General features: G+C 32.1%; 1 protein-coding gene across 1 annotated transcript in view; it reads right to left on the bottom strand.

Moving 5' to 3' along the window:
- Nucleotides 1-26,148, bottom strand: part of LOC124358873 — a 43,926-nt gene extending 17,778 nt beyond the window's left edge. Inside the window, exons 1-5 of the mRNA XM_046811110.1 lie at nt 25,877-26,148; nt 23,338-23,423; nt 22,088-22,283; nt 16,338-16,456; nt 9,572-9,714 (exon numbers count right to left, since the gene is read on the bottom strand). Coding sequence (XP_046667066.1) covers nt 9,572-9,714; nt 16,338-16,456; nt 22,088-22,283; nt 23,338-23,423; nt 25,877-26,075 — 743 coding nt within the window. The 5' untranslated portion in view covers nt 26,076-26,148. The remainder of the gene's footprint in view (nt 1-9,571; nt 9,715-16,337; nt 16,457-22,087; nt 22,284-23,337; nt 23,424-25,876) is intronic.
- Between the last annotated feature and the right edge of the window lie 308 nt (nt 26,149-26,456).

Raw genomic sequence — 26,456 nt, 5'->3', positions numbered from 1 at the left:
AAACAAAAAAACGTAAAAATTAAAACAAAATTTGTACATACTTTTATTTACAAAACATAGAACAGTCTAAACTAAAACAGAATTTTACATTTATATATAAGAATATAAAAAACAACAAATAATACAGACTTTTTACATTAAATATGACAATATCCATAACTATAAAAATAACAATAATAAAAACAAAATATTTTTACAGTACTGGCTATTACAAAATTCAAAGAAAAAATACATTTATATGGTAGCTAAGCCCACAAAATTTATACAAAATACTCTTAGGAGATTTATTTAATATAATTTACTATGAAATAAACATTATTATGATAAATCTAAGAACAAGTTTATTGTACTCATACAAATTGTAATTTAACTGATTAGAATGAACTAATATATTAAAGTACTATTATATTCTCTGAGAGTTACCAAGTTACAATAATAAATTATGTTTCTAAATAATCAACACTCACTTAATGTGTATTAAAAAAATTAATGATTAACTTTTTATAACTCTTTATTCTAAAAAGGATGCAATATTGTGAATATTTTCATTAAAAACTGTTTGCACTGTTTTAAAAACTCCAAAGTCAGGGAAAACCCATATTTAATACTATAGATTATTTATACTTTTAGTTTTATAGATGTATTATTGTAAAACAGTAGGGTAATGTAAATGAGATACCAACACATTTTTCCAAAACGTTCAAAATCTCTTGAAGAAAAAAATGTTACCCGAATTTACATTTGTTAACATTAATAGATTTCTAAAATATTCTATAACAAATTTTTTGTATGAAATATTGTAACTAGTCTATAAACCTTTACATATGCTTAAGCAAAAGTTTTACAATATATAGTCGCGTTATAATTGTAGTATCCCCTTTCTCTCAATGTGTTGAAGTTCATTTCATTCATACAAAGTTAAACCAAGCAAAACAACTGTGTCATTGATATTGTGAAAAATTATAGTAACCACAAGGTAATATACTTTCTCTCAATGTGTTGAAGTTCATTTCATTCATACAAAGTTAAACCAAGCAAAACAACTGTGTCGTTGATATTGTGAAAAATTATAGTAACCACAAGGTTTCACATGGAAAGATTATGCTACAACACTTAAAAAATTAAAAGACATTAATTTTATCAAAGCTTACAGAGATTCTAACCAAATTTCAATTAAAACAATTAAATTATAATATAGCAAAATTCATAAAAACAAATGAAAAATCTCATGCTTCATTATAACATGAGAAAGACCTCAAATACAAAAATAATTCTTTTAAGCCAACTTTCAAAATAGATTTTCTTATGATATGAAACCTGTACAGTATAACATAAAACAATTTAAGTAGCAATCATTTTACACTATAACTGCTAAATAAAAAAAACATTAGTTTTTCTTCTACAATAAAAAAAACTTGTAGATAAACAGGTATAGGTAGGAAGTTACAAGAATCGTACAAATCACACTAAAAATTTGAGTTGTGTGAATATTGAAATTAGCAAATAAATAAAACATTCTGCATTCAAATAACAATAAAATATAGTCAATGTTAAAAATGACATAATTTTGGATAAAATGAATATAGCTATGATTCAAAGTCATCATATATAAAACTTATGACATTCAATTCAAATAATATCTTCACTTTATAGTAGTTGAGGAAATAAAATATTCACTTTGCATTTTAAACTAACTTTTGGAATACAAATTTTACAATTTGTATTTTGTTTGCAGTTGTCCTATGCTCGTTTAGATAACTCTCCATATGATATTAGGTAAAAGTCCTTGAGAATTTATGATTCCTTGTCAAGACGGCCAGGTGATCATCTGAAATAAGATATGTATCATGTGATGCGACATAATATTATATTACTTGAAGAAACACACCAGATTGTTCCATGTCACACAATATACCGTTTTTCTTCATTACTACCTATACATATGAGTACACGTACTATCTATCTATATTAGTCCCAACCTCACCATCAACTGAACTCTTGCAAACTATACTGTGGTGTCCATGTATTCTCAAAACAAATTAGTTTAATTGTAACCTAAACTGCTCTATTACTATGATGTATTTAGTGATGAGTATGAGATATAAAAATTTGTAGAAATAATGAAGTTTACTCCTTGTACATTAATGAATAATTTAGATTATCCTTGATTGATGTAAATATTTTTATTCTCCGAGGATTTTTTCATGATTTTACATCATTGAAGAAAGCCTGTGATGACCATATGAAATTAGTGAACTTTAGAACCATGATTTTGATAAGGGAACATTCAAAATTTAACAGATAGATTTCAGAGAAGCTTTGCCAAACTCCATGAGGGACTGACTGGTGACCTTAACATCAACTAAGAGGCTGTAATTAATGGTTCGAGCTATGCACAGATGATAAGAAAGTCCAAAGCACAACCAGAAGCTTTACCAAAATCTATGTAACGCAGATTTTCATATAAAGACATAACTTGTACCAGTCAAATCCTCTACTCATAAATACCAATTCATTTTAAATACGAGGCATGTTATTAACCCTATAAGTGGCGGTCATTTGTGGTCTCAGTGGCAGGCCGTTTTTGGGTAAATTGCTGTGATCGTTAAACTTATTTTTAGAAAATATTATCTAAGTGATAACCTTGCAACATTATATATTTTTGTTTTCCTTATGAACTATAGAATAAGAAAAAATATAATATTTGGTGCCTTACCATTATTTTCAGATTAATATCATTGTAGATGTGTAAAAAAATTTTTTTAGAGAAAATAATTTTTAAGTTCTACTGTCCGTCACTTTGAAACTACTGGAGCTACAATATAATGTCAAATTCACAGAATATACACAATTTTATTCTAAACAAATTACTACCTATGCATTTTATTCTATTTACAAGAACAAAAAAGTTAGAAGGGAAAAACTAAATCAATGTACAAACTGTTTTTTTTTTTGTTTGTAGTTTTTTTACTCCGAGTCACTAAAGTCACTAGTCACTAGGGCTTGTCTTTTACTCCCAGTAGTGTAGGGCCTATAATAGTGGCTTAGTTTGTCATAGCACAGTATATTTCTTAAATATAAAACAGGAATTGTCTTATCGCAAACCCCTCCCCATCCTCAGACAGAGGTCAAAGTCGAGCAGTCTAGTAGATAACGTGATTACAGAATCTCGCCGCCCGTTCAGCTGGTGCGCCGCATTCTTGTACTTTTGTGTTTTACTGTGTGTGTAATAGATTAGTGATGGATGACACTATGAGAATTTGGGATTTACCCAGGAGGAAGAGGGGACCATTCGTTTTTTACAAGACCGTGACTAGTTGCCTAAATCTAAAATATTCGTGGCGGTCTGTAGTTGCGGCTGAAGGCGGAAATCCACTACACTCACTCATCCTTGATATTGCTGCTTTCTGGGCGTCACAGGAAACCCATTAACAATTAATAATCACTGTAAGTTTGTAATTGAAGAGTTGCTCTTTCGTTCTACAATGTTTTTTTTCTATAAATTTATTTGTTTGTGTTCCTCATACTGGTGTAGTCGGTGTAATCCCAAAATACCCCAACATTTTCCATGACGAACTAATAACCTAAACATTTACCGGTAACACAAACAACGCGATAAACAATAATACACTGATAACCAAAGTCACCAAACAAAACAGTGACGAGACGAGTAGACAGCTGTTCTCTCGTCTGCCGCCAGGTCAAACGAAAACCGTCGGAATCATTTAAGCCAGCAAACATTAGTAACATGAATACACACTATATTATATGATACGTATGGTAAATTTCATGGAGAATACGATAGCTCAAACTAGGCCTAAAAATAATGGACGGTTGCGGAGCAACGGCCTTAAATGTGAAGCGACGGCTGTGACGGCGCTTGCCACTTCGCGGCGGCGTGAATCATACGTCTCAGACGGCGCTTGCCACTTAGAGGGTTAAAGTAAGTACCGTTTTTAAATTACGCCGGCGCAGCGCTGCAGTTGCCATTTAGCGCATGCGCGTAGTGTAGCTACATCAGTTGGGAAGCCACAGACGCCGTTTGATCGAGTCTTCGTTTGTTTACGTGATTTTAAAATGCTGCAGACTATCGAGAATCCCGCCGACTGTGATGTGCGTGCTGTGATTTGTTTTCTCTGTGCTAAAGGCTTAAAAGCAATTGACATTCATCGTCCAGTTCAATGGTGAAAACATTATGAGTGAAGGAATGGTGCGGAAATGGGTTAGGGCCTTCAAAGATGGCCGCACAAACGTTCATGATGAGGAACGAAGTGGCCGACCTTCAGTCATTACCGATGATCTCATTCAAAAAGTGGACTGTAAAGTGAAAGAGAACAGACGGTTCACAATTTTGTCCTTAGCTGAAAAATTTCCTGCTGTATCAAGAAGTGTTCTCTACTAAATTGTGTTCGAACGTTTAAATTATCGGAAACTGTGTTCACGGTGGGTACCGAAAATGTTGAATGATGAGCACAAAACCAAACGATTGGGCAGTGCATTGAGCTTTCTCGAGTGTTACAGTAACGAGGGCAATGATTTTTTAAGCCATATCGTTACAGGCGATGAGACGTGGGTAGCCTACGTTACACCAGAATCAAAACAACAGTCAATGGAATGGCGGCATTCAACATCCCCTAGGAAAGTAAAATTCAAGCAAACAATTTCTGCCCAGAATATTATGTGCACTGTCTTTTGGGACAGACAGGGTGTGTTGTTGGTCAATTTTCTACCTCATGGTGAAACGATTAATGCAGCCGCGTACTGCGAAACTTAAAAAAACTGTGCAGCGCAATCCAAAACATATGGCGTGGCATGCTGAGTGCAAGCGTCGTTTTGCTCCACGATAATGCTCGTCCACATTCAGCAAATAAAACGCAAGAGCTCATCACTTCATTTGGCTGGGAACAATTGGACCATCCTCCATACAGTCCCGATCTAGCGCCTAGCGCCTACCATTTGTTTATGCACTTGAAGACGCATTTGGTGGGAAAGCGTCATTCCAATGATGAAGAAGTAAAAACGTCTGTGCAACAGCGGTTGTCCAGTCTGGCAGCAAACTTCTTTGACAAAGGCATACAAAAGCTAGTCCCAAGATACATTAAGTGCCTTAATAATAATGGAAATTATGTAGAGAAGTAGAGGAAAGAATGCTCTTTCAGGTAAATAAAGTTTTGTTTGAAAAATTTACTTGTTGATTTTTTTATATCAAAACGGTACTTACTTTAAAAACATGCCTTGTAGTTTATATTCGTAATATTACTTGAATCATTATCAGCTGATGAGTAATATTATGAATATAAACTATTTAAAATGAATTGGTATTTATGAGTAGAGGCGTACGGCATACAGTTGACGGACTATGCTGCTGGTGATGCGCTGTACGGCCTTGACGTTCTTTGTTGCTACTGTTTTACAGTAGATTTTTATTTCTCAGTCAATACATAGTGTACATAGAGAATTGTCATAGATTTCAATATAAAGTCATAGGGTTATCGCTAAACATTTGTTTAAATAACACAAAGTCAACCAATTCTTAATATAAAGATTCAGTAAGAAGTTTGAAACATTGAAATGATATGAAAAATGTCTTTATTAGGGACAAAAATAGGACTATAAAGTCCTCTGTACCATGTAACCTCATAAAAAATTCAACTAACATATATACATTTATAAATAAACATAAATCCATTTATTTATTGTTGACTGTTCTTAATATAAAGATTCAGTAAGAAGTTTGAAACATTGTTGACTATAAACTATCATAATCTAAAACTAATATTACAGTTTAAAGTTTTCAGAACGTTAATACAAACTGTTTCTCATTTAATTCTTACTTTTAGTCTCCATTAAGTGCTATAAACTGTTGTTTAATATATTTAAGCCAGAGATATATTGTTTAACTTAGTAGAGCTATTGATAATGTAAACTTGACTAGATGAATCAATCATAGAAAAGAATTGATAGTATATTCTCATGCAACAAAAATTCACATTTTGAGATTAAAAACTGAAAAGTCAAAATAGATTAAAATAATAAAAAAATACAAAATTATGAAATATAACTCTAATAAAAGGCATAGACGAAAATCATACCAATATTAATATGTAATTTTTTACAATTGTACAGATAGCATTTGTCAATTCTGAGTAGAATAAGAAAGTTGTAAACCAGACACACTAAAAAAATAAAATTATGTTTATTAAAACTTTTGACAAGTTACAGGGGTCTTGCCTGATCTTTGCAGATTGATTTCTTTTTTCAAAGAGTTGAAAGCATTTGAGGAAGAATTTATACACGTTTTGTAATAAGGACCAAAAGAAAAAGTAGATGATAAAGTATATGCAATTGTTCAATATGTATATAAAGATGACTAAAGGGAATGACGTGTTTTTATTTATAAAAATGTGATTTCCTTAAGAAACATTTGATTAGAAAATTTTGCTATGTACTTCTTTTTGAGGACCAGACATTATTTTTGGTTTGTGCAAAAATATGTTATGCTATTTTGCCCCTTTTGCAACTTTTAATTGGCAGGTCCTAAAAAGACCAGACTGAAAAAGAAAATTTGGTTGCTGTCCAAAAAAATATTCATGAGTTTAATAATTTTTATAAGAACTGAATAAAACTTTCACCCAATTGAAGAGAAATAATTCTATTTATATTAAAACATAAACTTTTGTAATGAAAACATAAAATATTTTATTATTATAATCAAACATTGTAAAATAATTTTACTACAACATATATTACATTTTTTAACCCTGCAACTAACTGGCTTTAAGCGATTATTGACACATTAACTACATTTTCAAATGGCACTAAGCTGTTTTCGACGCATTAACTATGTTGTAATATGATCTCATACAGCAAGTCTACTTTTACTTTGTTTAAACTAAAACATACATAAATATTATATTGTAAAACATTCTATATTACCATTAAATTTTCCATTAGAAAATTTTCAACTAGGATGTTCACAATTCCAATTGCAATTTTTTCATGTAATTGCTGAACATGCAGAAATTACCATATATTTGTCAAAATCCCCTGTTGAGAGTTTACATTCTACACGATTTTGAGTATCGTTTTTGGAAAGTGTGTACTCTTGGCTTTCAGCCCATAAGCAAATGTTTACAAAATAGTTCTTTGAAAAGATTATGTTTTGTAAAATCCCAAAATGTCTAATGCGTTCAAAAGAGCTTCTTTAAATTGTATTATTTTTTGTACTCTTTCGTTGTCTGGAAGTAGTAAAAATCATACCAAACAAAGAGAAACTTCTCTAAGCAAACAGTATAATCACTAAAGACGACAAACTATTACTTTATTTTTATTCTGCTGTTGCACAATCACCGACTTACCTAGTAGATAAGAATTTTATGCATCATGTGGTTGCCATAGTGATTTCTTAATTGTTTACTATGTACACATAAATGTTTGTGTAAACAATTAAAATTAAACAAACAATTAGAAAATTATTGAAGTGAAAAATGTGGAAGTTTGTGTAAAGTTCCAGGCAACCTGCAGGTTTGCCAACTTCAATATTTTTATTGCTTGTATATTTCACAATGAGTGTTAATTTTAATAGTAGTGGCACTAGGTAGTGAATGTAGTGAAGTTTTATCTGACAGATGAACATTGCCTAATGAATTACTTGTGCCTGATCCTACTGACTTTGAAAATAATAGAAATAAAAATACATTGTTGTACATTTTTGTAAACTTAAACAAATGTACCTTCTATATGCCTATAAATAATCTTTTGATGAAAACAAAATTGTTACCTTAAAAAGGTTGGGCCTTTATTTCACAGCTTTTACTTTTATATTAAACAAAATGTGTTCCCATAGAACACATTTTATATAACATAGTCTACTATAAATATAATTTTTCTTCTTCTACACATATTTACATTTTAGTCAAAAAATGAGTTTATTTAATATAATCCATACTGTCATAATTATACACAAAATAGTGCAATAAGAACCTTTTGCAGATTTTGTATTTTTTATAGATATATTATTAAAAAGTACAAAAAACTTCTTTTGCAGAATTTTTTTATTTGTGAGAGATATATAACAAAACTTTTGTATATTTTGGATTTATTCAAATAAATTTCACATTGGCTGTGAGGGTGCTATACTTTGAAAAAAATGTTTTCTTTTCTCCTTTTTTATTGTAATCAATTTATTTTTAAAAGTAAAATTCAAATTGTTTAATATTTAATTCTTTTGTAAACTACGTTTATTTCTAAAAAACACTGACATGTTTTAAATTTCTGTATCTGAAAAATAGATAAACGGTAGTGAAAATAAAAAACCCTTACAAAATTATAAAAAGCTTTTGCCATTTTGGGAAAAATGATGGCCAGTTCCAGGGTTTAAACATATTCTATGTATTCATACTAAATTTGAGAAGAGTTATATTAGAATTTTCTAAAAAATGTGAAACAATACCATATGTGAGCCTATCTAGTTATATTACAAATAAAAATGAGTACACTTTAGACCATAACCTCAGTACCAACTACTGACGCACAAACATAGTTCGAGGGATTGTTATTTTCTGGTTCAAACTATCTGGCTATGTTTATTGGTTGTTTAAGCTCTTATATCTTGATTTTTTAGTCCATAGATCACATTTTAGAAAATAAATATGTAATTTTTCATCGTATAAAGAGTGAATCTGACCAGCCATTCGCAGCTGGTTGTAACCACTGTCAACCTGGTTGGGAGTGTTTCATATTGTGTTGCTGGGAGATATTCTTATTTACCAATTATGTTTATTTATCAATCTTCTGACAAATACAAACGCAAAGGTTATTATGAGATTAGATTGATTAATAATTCTCCACAATGTCAAAGTCTTCCTCTATATACTTTGTATTGTGTACTGTTCTGGCCCGTCCTTGGTTCTTTTCATTTTATTTGTTTATGAATCATAGTTCACTTATGTTGCATATAAATATATCATAATAAGCTTATTATCTTGGTGAAAGCACAGGGTAGACATTATTTTATTGTTTGAGAGGGGAATTGGTGCAGTTTAAATATTACGGGTGACATCTATAATATTTACAACAGGGTTGCTTAGATGTGGTAATTTCTAATTTTCTATGTGTGGGAAGTAACAGAGCTTTCACTCCAAGAAAAGAATAGGCCTTCCCTGAACCAAAGGATGTAACCCCCAAGTTTATGGTACGGTTGCCTTGAGGTGTGAAGGGCTGGACTTCACGTCTCGTGGGAAGAGCAATATTTTCTCCTCAGGACAAGGACCCAGAGCCACTCTCCTCAAATGAGTCCAGTTTGGGACTCGCTAGAGTAGAGAGTAACAGCTCTCTACATTTCATATAGTTAAGGACAGAGATCAGTAGCTCACTGTATGTCAAATCACTTTAGTACTTCTTCAAATTCACAATATAAAATCCTCTCGAAATCAGTACAGTTTTTGTCAATAGCATAGTACACATCTCATTACAATTTCAAAGTTACCAAAGTGTTTCATTTAAAGACTAATCATAATTCCAATACTCAAGGCGTATCACGCGCCGTAACGTGTACACAAGTAAAACTTACTAGTCTGTACGAAGGCAGTTTTTGATGTTCTGTAGAGCCAGATCTACTGGCTGGATCGAAAGATCGTTCTCTACAGAGTTGGAGTCCACACTCAACATCGACAAGCTACTTTTGTAGTCAGCCTCCCATTCTTCTCTATGATTCTGCAATATCCAGAGATTATAAATTATTATAACTCTACTTAAATACTTCATGTTTCATTTAATAATAAAATGCATAACAAGTGTAACAGTGTGTTTTGCAAATTAATACGGTCAACTGATGATCATCCAAAACTGTAAAACAGATTACAGCCATTGATATCATCTGTTCCTAAATGACAAGTGAAAATGCATATAAATTTACATATACTTAATCATTTATTGTGGTCTAATTGTTTTCCTCAGACACAGACACACTTACTTCACACTTAGTTGAATAAGTAACACAAATTATTTTCATAGTTGATACTTTAAACGTGGTTACTTAAAAAAAACAAACAAATTGATGACAGGTCAAAGCTCAAACATACTTAGAAATTTCAAAAACTCAACTTCAATAAATAAATAAATAGATAAACTTTTATTGTAATTTTACAGAAAGCATTGACAAAGTCTTATTATACATCTAAGTGACATAGTCAAAACAGTAAGTATTATTATAATACACATTTTTACATGTGTTTTTTGTTTATAACATTATGAAGAAAAAGAAACAGTAAATAGTTATACTCAACTATCTATAAGTTAACATCTTCCATACTGAAAACTCATAAAACAAATCATAAAATGGGTTTTAGAGAAGCCAGGTAGACTATGAACTTTTTTGTTGGATAATTATTAACCAGATATTGTAATTTGTTGTAAATCTTCTGAGTATTTATAACATGACTATTTTTTGTTGTTGTTTTATCTACAATGCTCAATAACAATATTTTTATTTCTGGTATTATAATTATGCTTGTTGCTAGTCAAAATGAATGATAAAATGTTTCTTCAAATATACAATACTGAGTCAAAAATATAAAAAAATAAATAACAGTTTGCAACTCAAGCTTAAGAAAAAGTGGTTTACAGTGTTCTAGTGGTTGTGATTTTGTTATTACTCTGATAGCTTTCTTTTTCAGGATAAGGATTTCATTAATTTGAGCACTATTACTTCATAATACTAGGCCATATCTGATTATTGATTGAAAATAAGCATATTATGCAGATTTAACATAGTTTTCAGTAACAAGATTTATAATACGTCTAAGTAAAAATATTACTCCAGACAATATTTTTGAAATATAATTAATATGAAGACTCCATGTTAAATTATTGTCCATAAATATTCCTAGAAATTTAGCACAAGAAAATAAATTATTTGGTGTGTCAACGGAAGGGGTTTGTCATAGAGTAATCACATTTTTTTGGGTTTTGACTTTATTTAGTAAAAATCCATTAGATCTAAGCCATAATGAGGCTTCCTCAACTGTTTCTTTGACAATAAATTGGTAGTTTGTCAAAGTTTGTATGGATATTTAAAAGAATTGTGTTGTCAGTATATAAACATCTCCAGCTAAACAACCTCTATCACCAAATTGCACGAATAAAAAATTTAAAAAACAAGGATCTAAGAAACAAAATATTTTCAGTATCTCGCTACGGGTAGTAAAAAATAAAGAACTCCAAGAAATAAAGAAACACAAAAATGAAACCGTCAAAAAAACACCAGCTAATAAAATTGCCAAAGAGTTTAGTACTTTTTGTGTACAAAACAGGCCCCCAATTACAGCAACAAAACTTAAAGGTAAAACGCTTGAAGAATTTTTAATGGAACACCTACAAGAAGTGACAAGAAAAACAATCAAACTACCAGACGTTGCTCAGGACAAAATTCCAGGTACCAGCGCTTCAACTCATTTTTTAGAAGACCACCACATGACACAGAAAAATACATAACAACACCAAACCGGATCATGATGCAAGACAAGACCATACCCTGCTCCTACCCCAATACGCAACATAGAGTTAACAAAATTAAACCTGCTAGAAACCAATGTACTCCTCCCAAAAATATCCTAAATAAACAAAAACCAACAGATGCAGCACCCAAAAAAAAGGAAAGACCCACAATTTCTACAAAAAAAGACACTTCACTAACAATACTACATCAAAATACAGATCGAATCTCAAATAAAATAGATATGATGACTGACCTCCTCACCAATACCCATCCAGATGTCCTCATAATAACAGAACACGGCCTCTCAAAGTCAAATCTAGAAAATACCAACCTAGAAGGCTATACACTAATAGAGAGTTTTTGTCGAGAGCACCACCAAAAAGGGGGAGTGGCGATACTAGTGAAAGATGAACTTAAGAACTACGCTTCAGGACTGGAAAGAAATATACATAGCCAGGAACTTGTATGTGAGCTGTCTGCAATAAAACTGACAATAAAAAAACAAATCACATACATTGTCGGAATCTACAGACCAAACACGAATTTGGACGAAGCCACTGACATCTTATCTAGCACGCTAGAAACTATACCTACATGGAATAGCCCAGTACTGATAATCGGTGACATCAACATTGACTGCCTTGAGACAAATAGAAACGACAACCAACTCCAAGAGACCCTTAATTCTTATAATATCAAAAAACATCAACTACCACCTACACGTATCACCCCGAACACTGCAACTTCCATTGATATGGTCTGCTCCAATCAAATTCCCTGCAAACCAACAGTCAATGTTATTAACACTTTCATATCCGACCATACAGGACAACTGGTGACACTGAACAACAACAAGTTCAATCCATTTGACCAAATTATGTATAGTAGACATTTCAATGACAGAAACTTGGAACTGCTTAATAGGTTACTCAAACAGGAGACTTGGAATGACATTCTCAGATTGGAAACGGTAGAAGACACTTATAACACATTCCTAAGAACTCTGACGTATAACATGGATGTAGCATGCCCACATACTCGAACTCGCAAGAGGAAACTGCAACAGCCAACTGTACTTAACCAAGAGACAATGGAAAAGCGAAATCAGTTCCTAGCTGCACAGGAAAAATATCGCTTACTGGCTCACATGAAAACAAGGCTAAGGCAACAGAAAAGAAAAGGGAATACGACATTCATCTCAAAAACCAAAGGAAACTTAAGACATCTGAACACATTAATAAAGCAGAAAATAAAAGCAAGGCAATATGGAATATAATTAATAAGGAGAGACACAAAAGTAAAAATAGTAATGAAACGATAAAACTTAACAATAATGGAACTTTAATTTCAGATCCCATAAAGGCAGCAGATCACTTCAATAAATTCTTTGCTAATGTCGCTAATAACACCCTACTACAAGCTACATATGACGGTCACCTAGTTAAACGACCTTCCACTATACACAACATTCAAGACACGCTAACTCTCTCACCGACAACTGAACAGGAAGTTAGGAAAACTATACAGACAATGAAACAGAAAAACTCAGCTGGTTTTGACGACATCTCGACTAAACTTATTAAAGCATGTAAAGATCATCTAATATTACCTCTGACCAACATAATAAATAAGTCATTCGCACAGGGCATCTTCCCAACAAAATTGAAGTTAGCTAAAGTGTACCCTAAACTCAAAAAAGAGGATCCAACACAAGCCAGTAACTATCGGCCAATATCCCTACTGCCTGCAATATCCAAAATTATCGAGAAGATTGTGTTATCAAGACTATTAAACCATCTTAATACTAACAACCTTCTTCCCCAAGAACAACATGGCTTTATGGGAGGTAAATCTACATCAACTGGACTGACAAGCATTGTCGAATATTTAATAAAAGCAATAGACAAAGGAGATACAACAACTGCTATTTTCTTGGATTTTACAAAAGCTTTTGACTGCTTAAGCCATGACATGCTAGTGAAAAAGTTGAAGGCTCGGGGAGTGGTAGGGAAAACTGCTGACTGGTTTACGAGCTACCTAACGGACAGAATGCAAACAGTAGAAATAAGAAGCACAACACAAGGAGTGACAACAAAAACTACCTCGACACCACTGCCAGTCAGTAGAGGAGTCCCACAAGGCTCAGTTTTGGGCCCCATATTGTATATAATTTTTGTTAGTGACTTCCCTGACTACCTCAGAGAATACTGCTCTATGCTATTGTATGCTGACGATACAGTACTCCTGTTACAAAACAAAAAGCCCACCAGACTGGAAATAGACTCATATATAGCTATTAATATGGCAATAGAATATTGTCAAGCCAACGATCTAGTACTGAACAGCACTAAAACTCAGCAACTAATACTTGGACGAAGCAAAGGAGAAGTTTTGGAACTACCAGAGGCTGAAAGAATGCAAAATGTAAAGTACCTTGGACTAGTCATAGACGAAACTCTCTCCTGGATTGACCAAATAGACCAGCTATGTGGAAAACTCAGTACATCATTGTATGTGCTAAGGAGATTAAAACAAGTTGGTAGTCCAGAAATAATTAAATGTGCATACCACGCTCTCTTTGAAAGCCACCTGAGATATGGTATAGCCATCTGGGGCAGCTCCTCGAAAACTAACACTAACAGGATCATGGTGCTGCAAAAGAAAGCAATCCGCATAATGTCAGGATTAGGACCAATAGATTCATGCAGGGAAGCTTTTAAAAACTTAAATATTCTAACAACAGTTGCCCTATTCATATTAGAAGTAACTGTCCATACCAGTCAACAAAACATACCAAGAAGAGGAGATGTACATTCACACAACACAAGAGCAGCAAACAATTACTCACTTCCCTTTCATAGATTGACTCTATTTGAGAAGCAACCTACTTATACGGGTGCCAAATTCCTGAACATACTACCGCCTGAAGTTAAAAATCATACTGCAGACAAACAGCAATTCAGAAGGGAACTAACCAGATGGCTCCAAGAACGTCCCTTCTACTCAATTGAAGAATTTCTTAACTGGAGAACTGATAACTTATTTACACTTACACAACCATCGTAAACTTTATGACACCATTCTAATCTTGAAGATTATGAATAAAGAATTTTGTCTATTGTCTATTGTCTAAAAGAGATTTGGCCTTAAAAGTGTTAGGAGAATCATTTATATATAATAAAAACAGAATAGGGCCTAGGATTGACCCTTGAGGTACACCATTCCTGATCACCATTTCATTGGACCAGTTTCCAATATTACAAACTTTTTGCCTACGATTAGATAAATAGTCTTTAAAGGACTTAGCCGGAATCCCAGTAATACTGTAATAGTTAAGTTTTAAGATCAGTTAGTTCATTACGGTCAACACAATTGAAGGCCCTGCTCAAGTCAAAAAATGTTGCCTGAGCAAAGTTTTTACTCTCAAAAGTGTTTAGGACCTCCTTAATTAGTGAATCAACTGCATCATTGTGCATTTACCTCTTCTAAAATTAAATTGTGATAAATTTATATAGTTGTTCATTTTCAGATACGCAACAAGTTGATCATGTACAACAATTTCTATTATTTTAGATAGGACAGGTATAATTGAAACTGGGCAATAGATCTCAGGAAGATTTCTAGACGTAAGCATAAAAGAACACAAAGAAAACACAAAAAAGGGTCTCATAGAAAAGTAAAAAATTGCACACCATTGTTGGTCCGAAGACCATCATATGAATTGGGATGAAGCCAAAGTAATACATCGGGAATCACATTTTTTAAAAAGGAAATTAATAGAGGCAACATACATTAAATTGGCAGACCAACCAATTAGTCAACCATCAGTCGAGATTAGGCCGCTTTGGTTGCCAATTCTAAAAAATGAATTAAAAGAAAACCATATGTATCAACCAGATTAGATATTTGTAATGAACCAATGCGGAGTCACAATATGGTTTTTAAGAAGTTCATCTAGCATGAACCAATAAAAAAAGGGCCCATTCTTGTCTCCCTTCCTTTTCATTGCCGCCATCCTGTTTCTGCTATCACAATCGCCATTTGCTATTGGCCTTTGGTCAGTCGTAGGTGGTTGCTTGACGAATGCAGACGTATTGTGACCTGTATTCTGTACTTCAGTTTTAATGATTAGTGTTGTGTTTAGTTTTGTATTAAGTGCATGTTCTAGAGTTAGTGAAGTTACTACACAACACGGTGGTTGTAATTCCTGACTTAGGCATGTAACAACGCTCTGGTATGATTTGTTTATTTTAGCCTAGTTTGTAATTATGTGTTAGGTTAGTTATTTACCTGAAGAAGAGATCAGATTGCAGATCTCGAAACATAGCGTTAACGATACGTCTCGTGAGAACGTAAAACAGTGCTAATGACGTGTGGTTAGAATGATAGAATTTGCTATTACAATGAAGTGAAGAATTTATTTAGTGTTGCACCCCAATAAAAAATCATATATTGAGATCGGGTGTTGAAAAAACAATTATGGGTTTTGAAGAAACAGGTTCTGTCAAGAACTATGGTATATAATGCAGAAAACCTAGGAAAACAAATATTTTAAAATGGTTTAATATTAAACTAAAACTTTTTCTGTTCTTAAATTAATAACACAACTCCAAATTATATCAGTTCAAAATAAATTGTAAAATGAATTATACCCATGGATATTATAACAATATAGAAGAAAATAAATACTATCCAAAACATTCCTGTAATTCTTAGGATTTTAAATACATTGAATTATAAATAGGATAAAATAGCAGATGAATGTAATAAATGTAAACAACAGTCCTTATAACAGTGATAGTATTTTATATTATTTTCAACAAAATTAAATTATACTTACTTGAAGGTTTGTTAAGAAAATGTCTGTAGACTTTGTGTATTTCTTGGCAAATAAGTTCGCTAAATCTTCGCAGAGTGAGAAAGTACTAACTACATCAGCAACAGTAAAGTCTTCTCTAGCTGAAAAAATTAAACAACATTAAAAAATCAATTATATGTTATTTTCTGGAGACCGTCATGGGACCTGTCCCTGCGCAGTTCACATAAAACAGAAGGGGCTAAGAGTGTTAAGTGCTAGTATGGAGCTGTTGACACTAGAAGTGGTGAGTCAGTGACTATCTTTCAACACAAGTTTTTCCACAGATTCAATATTCACCATAATGACTCAGTTCAAAAGCGTGACACAATTTTACATGGGTTGAATAATTTTTGTATTGTGGCCTCAACTAAGAAAAATAAATGCCTTAGTTTTCGACATACAGTACAAACATTGCAGAGAATCATCAGAGAAGTATGATATTGAAATTAATTCTGCAATCCCTGGACCTATCTACTCAAATATAATCAATTTCACTAGTAATTGTACATCCAAACAGAATATTGGATGTACAGGATTAACATAAACTATTCAATTCAATTCAATTCAAATAATCTTTATTCATATTTGTACATTGAAATACAATAAATAGTGTCACAATTCATCAGACTATATCTAAGTATGTTCCAGATATAATTTTTATCTAAAACCTTATAGTTAAATGTCTAAATCTATGCTTTAATACCTTGTCAAAAACATTTTAAAATTTCAATTAAGTTGCATGTTGTTTCTTAGGCTATAAAATTCGTCAAATGTATAAAAAGCATTTTTAAGCAAGAAATTTTTTAGCAATAACCTGAATTTTTTCTGATCATTTATTTCGCCAATTTCTTTTGGAATAAGATTTTAAAACTTTACACCATTATATGTGGTTTTCTTCTTAAACAATTCTAAATTATGATTATCCAAAACTATTTTATTTTTATTACGTGTGTCGTAATGGTGAATATCATTGTGTGTTAAAAATTTTCCTAATCTAATTTTGACATAAATAATACATTCTAAAATATACAGGCTATGAACTGTTAAAATGTTTAAATCAATGAAATGTTGTCGTACCGAGTCATAATTATGTAAATTTAACATTGCTCTTACAGCTCTTTTTTGGCAAATTAAAATTTTATGGAGATTTTGGTTGGATGTACCTCCATACACACATATTCCGTAAGATACATGCGATTGAACGTGAGCATGAAATACACTTTTTAATACAGTTAGATTACATAAGTTAGACAACCTTTTTAGAGCATAAATTCCAGAATTAATTTTAGTTAAGACATGGTCAATATGCTGATCCCAACTCAGATGGCTATCAATGTAAATACCTAGGAATTTGGTTTTAGGAACTTGGGATATGACCTCAGTATCAATATGAATTTGGACTTGGCTATCTTTCCTATTTTGTTTTGTTGTAAACAACATGTAATTAGTCTTTTGAGCGTTTAAGATTAAGCCTTCCAACGCGGCTAACGCCTAAAGACGCGGAACTGCCGATGCTTTAAACGCGGATTACGTCTACAAACGCAAAAGCTTTACTTATGAAATGGCGAAGAATTAGTTGTTAAAACTTCCGTAAGAGAGCAGATCGATGTTCCTTTCGACTGTCGGGACTAGACAAAACGCTTTGTCACCGTTGGTGGACTTTGTAACGGTATCTACTCGGGTTGAAAGCAAGCGCCGCCTTTTTTTGTATGGCCTGTGACGCGGCATACGCTTACAGACGCGTTTGTTTCATTCAGCTGTTTAACTACGTGTGTGTTGGTCGTATGTTGGTTATATTGTTAAACAAAGTGTTTTGAATCATTCCGTTGTAATTCTTATACAACTATCTTATACAATTCTTATAAAATTGTTTTTACTAACATTTAGTATAATTTTTTGTTATAATGGCTAATCCAGATGATCCAAGTTTTGACAAATGAGCGCATTTTTGGTATATATTGTGTAATATTTTTTTCAATTATTTGTTTTGTATTTTATACCAGTTTCACCATACAAGTCCAGTTTATTTATTTTAAATAAATAAGGTTTATAAGTACAATATTTGTTTCATTTCCTTTGTAGGCTATCATAGAAATAAATTTGTGTTGAATTTCACATTATTACATTTCAAAATCTTATACTGAACTTATTTATTTTATGTACTAATTATACAGGAACTTAAGTTACAATTTACTCATTATAAATAACCTGTATAAATGTAATGTAATCTGTCAAATAGTGTTGCTATGTCCATTATCCTGCAATGCAGTTTATTCAAAATTTCAAATATTTTCGTCGTATAAAATTCTCAAAAATATGTAATATTACATGTTTATTATTTTTTCTTATTAAGGTAATACCAAGGTATATGAAACAATTAAAAAAAAAAAAATATTTTTTTATGTCTTAGCGTTTGACAGTAATTTAGATTAGCGCTTTAAGGGTTAAATTGTTATTAAAAAAGAATTCTTGTAATTTTGATAGTTGAATAAAAGAGTTTATTTCTAGTTCTGTATCTGTCTTTGTAGAGATAATAAGATTGGAGTCATCTGCGTAAATGCAGAGTTGGTTTTTTGTTTGGTTAATTTGACTAAGACACCTAGGCATGTATTTTATGTAGCAGATAAATAGCAATGGGCCTAAAATTGACCCTTGGGGTACCCCATACTTAGTTATTTCTGGTTTTGATTTACATTTCAAAATTTGGTTGTTGTTTACTTTGGCTATTTCTACAAATTGTTGTCTGTTTGTTAAATAGGATTCAAACCACTTTAAATAATAATTTTTTATTCCTAATTTGTTCAATTTTTGTATCATTTTAATGTGGGAAATACTGTCAAAAGCTTTTGACAAGTCCATGAAGATTCCAGCTTCTTTATTTTTCCTATCCATTGATTCGATAATTGATTCTATAAAGCAAATTAAAGCAGTAATGGTAGATTTGTTTTTTCGGAATCCATGTTGTTCAAAGTCAAAAAGATCATATTTTTCTAAATGTGTCACTAGTCTTAAATACATTGCTTTTTCAAAAATTTTAGAAATTGATGGTAAAATGGATATCGGCCGATAATTTTGAATTTCAGTTTCCTCACCTTTTTTAAAGATTGGTATCACTTTTGAAATTTTGAGTTGACTAGGAAAAATCCCTGAGATGAAAGAGGCATTTATTAAATGTACTAAGGGTTTTATTAAGGGGTCCTTTGCAAATTTAATGATTTTAATGGGGACCTCATCGTACCCACTAGACCACTTGTTTTTTAGAGAGTTCAAGATATCATTTACCTCTATTTCATCTGATGGGGGACACCTAAATTCGGGAATTTTGGTAGGAGTTATATCTTCATCATGAGTTGGGGGCATACTACTTAACAGGTTTTCAATAATATTAACAAAATAATTGTTAAAACTATTTGCCACTTGGCTAGGGTCTGAAACAGTCCCCTTATCAGACTTTAAAACATAACTTTTCTCTGCTACCTTGGATGAAGTTTTCTTTGTTTCTTTATTTATGATTTCCCATGAGGTTTTACCTATGTTTTCAGAGTTTTTAATCTTTTCATCATAAAAACTTTGCTTTGCATTCATTAAATTACATTTATATTGTTGATTTTTATTCTTAAGATCTCTCTTTAACATCTCTAAGCCTGAGTTTCTAACTAATTTGTTTAGATGGATGAGATTATTTTTCTCTTCCTTTAGTTCTTCTGAAATCCATGTTTTTTTTTGTTTTTGTTGGATTTTTTTAGAATTTTCGGGAAAGATAAATTAAAATAATATTGAAAAATGTTGTGAAAAGGGTTGTATTTATTTTCAATAGATGATTCAAAAAGGGTTAGCCAATTTTCTTTTTCCAAAAGTGATTTAAATAAATTCATGTTATCTAGAGAGAAATTTCATGTCCAAAATTTTAAATTTTGATTATTTGTATTGTTTTGAAAATTCATTAGTTCTATTATTTGTCCATCGTGATCTGATAGTGCAGTTACCACTCCTTCAACTTTTAACTGATCCATACTTATATTAGTTATTATATTATCAATACATGTCTTAGACGTGGCAGTGACTCTTGTTGGGAAGTCAATTAAATACTTCATTCCATTTCTTAAAAGAATATTCTTTAGCTCTTTTGATTCATTTGTATTTTTAAGGATCTCAATATTGAAATCACCCATGATGATAACATACTTTCCTTTAGATATTAAAAATTCAAACAAGTTATTCAGGCGAATTAAAAACTCTGAATTTTCGAATTGTGGGGTTTTGTATATTCCTACCAACAAAAAGCTACTACCAAATCTGTTGAAACAAAATTGAGAAATGGTAATTGTGAGTAATGATAACAGAGCTGTTAACAAACAAACTGTCTCTTCTGAGCTCCTGTTACATGTAAAACAGCTAATTAGCCCTAACATAATGGTCTGATGTTTTTGAGGAAACTGACTCCCTACATCTTTGAATATTACATTGAGATGGTGAATAAATATTTAATTCCCGGAAGTGCAAATGAGAAGAATTAAACCTCAATAAATATGATTTGAACAAGATGGAGTCATGGCACACACCGGCAAAGCTTCAATGACAGTTTTTCAACCCCTGTTTCCCAACCATTTAGTTTCAAGATCTGGAGATAAAGACTTGACGATTTCATGACCTGTCTATATGTAACTTTTTCTATGAGAGTCCTTAAAAATCAAAGATAAATCCCCCCATAATAAATTAATTCAAGAATGGAATTCCATTACATAGGGAACCAAATGAATGTAGAAACATAGTTGTATTCTTGGTTGGGTGCCGGATCATAAAGACATTTCTGGAAATGAAACGGCAAACACATAAGATAGGCCTTTTGGTAAGGCCAAAGCTGGGCTGTGAGTAGCATTTAATTACAGCAAAGCAATTTAAATGCCTGGGAAAAGAAGATCAGATCCAAGACATGAAGAAAAGCGTCAGGCAATCAAAAATATTAATCTCTCAGTATGATAAGGGTTGAACTAGTCTCTTAAATCTAAGCAATGAGGGTATACGACTAGTACTTTGGATGCTGGCAGGACATTGTCCTCTTCGGAGACATCTGATGAAGGTGGCTTTAAGCCAGACTGTGGAGAGGCAGAAGAATCAGCTGAGCACATGGTTACACTGTTCTGCTGTTTGTAAAATCAGAAAAACATTCCTAGGGTTTATATCTTGTATCAAAGGACATCAGAAAACAAGAGCCCTCAAATCTAACTGCAGAAGCCTGAGATTTTAAGGTTAAAAGCGAATAAGGGAGGACGAAAAGGGTTCCTAGATTCTATCCTCATAAACAAATTGTTTTAAATAGATGCAGACCTTCATTGTTTTTATTTGGCAACTTTCAATGAAATAACACATACTACTTCAAACGTTTTGTGTAACTAATTTTTATAAAAAAAATGTTTCTATGAACAGTTCTTTTTACATACTGAGCTTTTTTAATAAAATAGCCTATAAATACGATTATTGGTTGTAGATAGTCTTTTTTTTAATTTGAGTTTTTTGCTAGTAATTTGTGTTCAGTATAATGCCTAACCAGAATTTATAAACAACATTTATGTATTGGTCCAAATAAGATCATAAAAATATTTTAGTTAAAGCCATGCATTATCGCTAAAAATAAATGTAAGTACAAGAAAACAACAAGGTTTTGTGAAAGGGTTAATATATCGTATTTATTTAGAATAATATTTGTATGATTTTACCCCATTAGCACTCACCACTTCTATACTTTTTCACTGAAGCAATAATTTTAGAGAAAATGTCACGTATCCTGGGTGTGATAGGATGAGATGAAATCATGGACCATCTCTTGCTTGTTTCAACAATGTAGTTTATCGGTGTCCAACTGAGCCTAATATTATTGGCATGATGCTTTAAATCTCCATAAAGATTTTGTAAAGCTTCATCCAGTACCTGCAACAATAAATTGTTTAAAATGATTAACAATGTGTCTTTAACTTTATTTTTATATTTGCTGTAACGTTTTTTATTTGTAATAACAGTTACAGATTTTATTTTTTAAATCCCAGCCTGTGTATAAAATATCTCTTAAATAATTTATGATTATGTTGGACAACATTACATCTTGGATATCTAGTCCCATACATGAGGGTCATTCTGAAAGTTTTGAGATATCCGCAGACAGTGCAATACTGCAATAATCTTATCATTATTATCTGAATATTCGAGAGGCAGTCAGTGCTTGATAGTAACTTGGGTTCATTACTGTACTTATGTTGCAGACAGTGCAATACTGCAATAATCTTATCATTCTTATCTGAATATTCGAGAGGCAGTCAGTGCCTGATAGTAACTTGGTTCATCAGTGTACTTTTGTCGCAGACAGTGCAATACTGCAATAATCTTATCATTCTTATTTGAATATTCGAGAGGCAGTCAGTGCTTGATAGTAACTTGGGTTCATTACTGTACTTATGTTGCAGACAGTGCAATACTGCAATAATCTTATCATTCTTATCTGAATATTCGAGAGGCAGTCAGTGCTTGATAGTAACTTGGGTTCATTACTGTACTTATGTTGCAGACAGTACAATACTGCAATAATCTTATCATTATTATCTGAATATTCGAGAGGCAGTCAGTGCCTGATAGTAACTTGGTTTCATCAGTGTACTTTTGTCGCAGACAGTTCAATACTGCAATAATCTTATCTGATTATTCGAGAGGCAGCCAGTGCCTGATAGTAACTTGGGTTCATCAGTTTACTTATGTCGTCTGTTCAGTAAGATTAATTTCATAGTCATACTGTTAACAATAAACTATTTTTGGGCTATGATTTTATACTATTTAAAGTTGATTTGTCTCAAGAGGAGTGCACCTAACGTCTCTGAATTGTCCTTGGTTCTGAAGCAGTTTAATTATTAGTCAATAAAAATTCCAACATTTGTGTACAATTTGCAATGGTTTTAATTAAATATGACTTATTACCCCAATAGTGGATACTCACTGCATGTAGGAATGCCTGCAAATCCACCATAAGTTCCTGTAGGTGAGAGTGTAGATTGTTCTGCAGAAGTGGAACATCACTGTTATCTGTAAAAGTTGAATTTTGGGGAGAGTTAAGTTTAATTTTACAAATAGTTGACATTACAATGAATAGTGTATTCCTACTCTAATTTACTCTCATTTTGATAGAAATTGTTTGGGAGATATTATGGTTTATGATATCGCAAAATTAAAAAATTGGTGTGAAGTTAACAGAATCATAGTTAATGCTTAATTTATGAACAAACACTCCAATAATTAAGAAATTTTATTTTTGTGAGGCCTTTTGTGTTCACCAAAACTCAATGTCATTACATTCAACAGATATCAATGAAGTTTACATAAAAATTACTTTGAATTAACGTAGTATTTAAAATAGGTAAATAAAATACTTGTCCAAACTTGGCAGTTACAGGGATGGGCAGTCAGATGATCATGACCTTAAGAGGTTAGTTTTTTGCCAATAAGATCTGACCCCATAGTAGCTAAGGTATTAACATAAATAAGGATATAAAAGGCCTTAAATTAGTTAATTAAGTGTTTCTCTTTATAGTCTCATAATTCACGCAATTGTCACAATGAGCATGCATGCCATTTCCCAGCATTCCTTGTGAACACACAAGTATCAACTGCATTTCTGTAGCCTTTGCAGTGATTCCGCCACAGCAAAAGTGTGCGCCACAGCAAACTGGGGCACCGCAGTTGAGTTACAGTATTTAATATCATATTATGTAAAAAAATTAAACAAATATTAATGATTGCCTTCACACTAGACTAGATATAATAATAATAATAATAATAAATCTCTTTATTACCATTACACATATTGTATAGCATCCATCACTTTCATCTCAATTCTAAGCTGTCTAGAGTACTAAACTAAATTTAATATAACATTTAGCAGATTATTTTTTAGAACATGATTTATGTTATTGAATTACAAGTATACACAATCAGTTACTTCAAATTAAACTTGGTCAAACAGTATTCATACAACAACTATACAGGGTGAGGCAGACCACCCGTACAGTACGTATAGCAGCCAAACCAAACAAGGTAGATTATTTGTAACAACTTAAACCCCCCTATTTCCACCCCAATGAATTTGGAGAAATTATTTTGAAATCTCTAAAACTCCTAAAAAGGGTAGTTTTTGGGGGGTAGGGGTGATTTTTGTAAAATTTTCAAATGTAAAGGTATGTTGAGTTATACCTCATTTTAAAGGTATTGCTTCACTGATTATTTTGATGCAAAAAGTTTGAACCTATCTTGCCGCTTATGTACAGGGTACACCATTAAAAAATCAGGGGTTTGTGGGTAAATTTATTGCAACTACCTGCACAAATGTAGAGAGACGATATTTTTATTCAAAACTAATGATGAGACAGCTTATCGAAAAATATCAAAAGCCACCCTACCCCAAAATTTACACATTTTAAAAATACGTAGAATCTTGAAATACTTAACAGCCCCAATCTAAAAAAAAATCAAATAGCAACCTAGGTTGTGTTGTACATAATTAGAAAGGTCTTTAAAAAATAAACATTTTATACATTTAAAGTTTGTCTCTATCTCCAATGGTTTCAAAACTGTAGCACAAAAAAATCAGTAATTGTGAATAGTACACAGTTTTATATAATTTAGTAAAAACATGGGTTTTATTTGATGTTTTTATGATGACTAATTTACAATAGGCATACAGGCAAATATTTTAATAATGTGAAGTTATTATTATGTGAATTATAAAGTCACAATACTTGTTATTCTTCATTGACTCTATTGAGATGATCTGAGGAGAAGAGGCGCCGTGGAAAGTAGTACAAACCTAGAGGGAGCCTTGAGTCCAAAAAGTTTGGAAAACAAAGGGCTAACGTATAACACTCACTCTGTGTATTTAACAAGATCAAGATTATTGACTTGCTCATTGCTTTTAAAATTTGTTCAGTCATACATTTCCTGACTGGAAGAAACATGTCAGCTGCTGACATTTGGCATCAGTTTTGTGCAGCGGCTGTACATAGATACTGGTAATCAGTAAAGGTAAAGATCAGAGCTGGAAAAAAAAAGTTTAAGAGTGGCTGTGTAAGTGTTCATAACAATGAATGTTCAGGTCACCTTCCAGTTTGGTAAAAGTTTTCTTATGTTCTGACGGGTCCTTCAAAACATTATGACATTTTATTATCCTTTCTTTATGACTACATAAAATTATAATAGCGTGTTTATGAATTTTTGAATGAACTAATGTTGAAGCATATCCTTATTGTGAAGTGTATTTTCCTACATTTTTTAAAAACATATCTTGAATATCTGTTGAACTTGGTTTCTTCAGTTGAAGAAATTTAAGTCACCACAAAACTTCCCTATTACAATATTTATTTATTAATTAAACATACATTAAGTACACAGTGCTATGCCACGGTTTGGCTACACCAGCTAAATATTCATTATATACTTGCTGTGACAGTTTTAGTTTCCTTCGAATTTACATACAAATAACATACCAGACGAGATGTTGCAGCTTTCTTTTATATTTGTTGTAGGCAGGTCCTGATTTGGTTCTAATTCATCCACAACCAAATCTATATCCATTTTTTCATCCTCGTACACATGTGTACTGTTTGGTACCTCAAATTGAGGGACAGGAGTAGCTTTTTTCTCTTCAACCACATGCTGCGTACTGAACCTGTGTTCTGAAAACATAAATTTGTCTTTTAACTAAATGTGTAATTAGGCTGTTATTAAAGTAACCTTGAATAAAGTATGAATTAATTAAAAAATTTTCCCATAATCTAAACCATCCCACCTATACGCAGCCTGCTTATAAGTATCAGCTTTAATTCTCAAATTTATAAATATGTATAACAGTCACTTTTTAGATTCCTTAACCCTTAGTGCGCCGCCGCTCCCGCGCGCCGTCATTCACTAGACCGCCAGACGTTTGAGCACCGCACGGATCCAATACCGCCACGGCAAAATCACCTGTTTTTGCATGGTCACATATTAAATTACATAACTTTTGTAAATTTTGAGCTAGCCTTTTAGTTTTGGTTTTGTTTTTGAAGGGAAGAGATGTACTTTCAG

This window comes from Homalodisca vitripennis, chromosome 1 (assembly GCF_021130785.1).
Source record: "Homalodisca vitripennis isolate AUS2020 chromosome 1, UT_GWSS_2.1, whole genome shotgun sequence".
Taxonomy (NCBI): Eukaryota; Metazoa; Arthropoda; class Insecta; order Hemiptera; family Cicadellidae; genus Homalodisca; species Homalodisca vitripennis.
The sequence above is the reverse complement of the archived record's forward strand: the minus strand, read 5'-3'. Positions and strand labels throughout refer to the sequence as shown.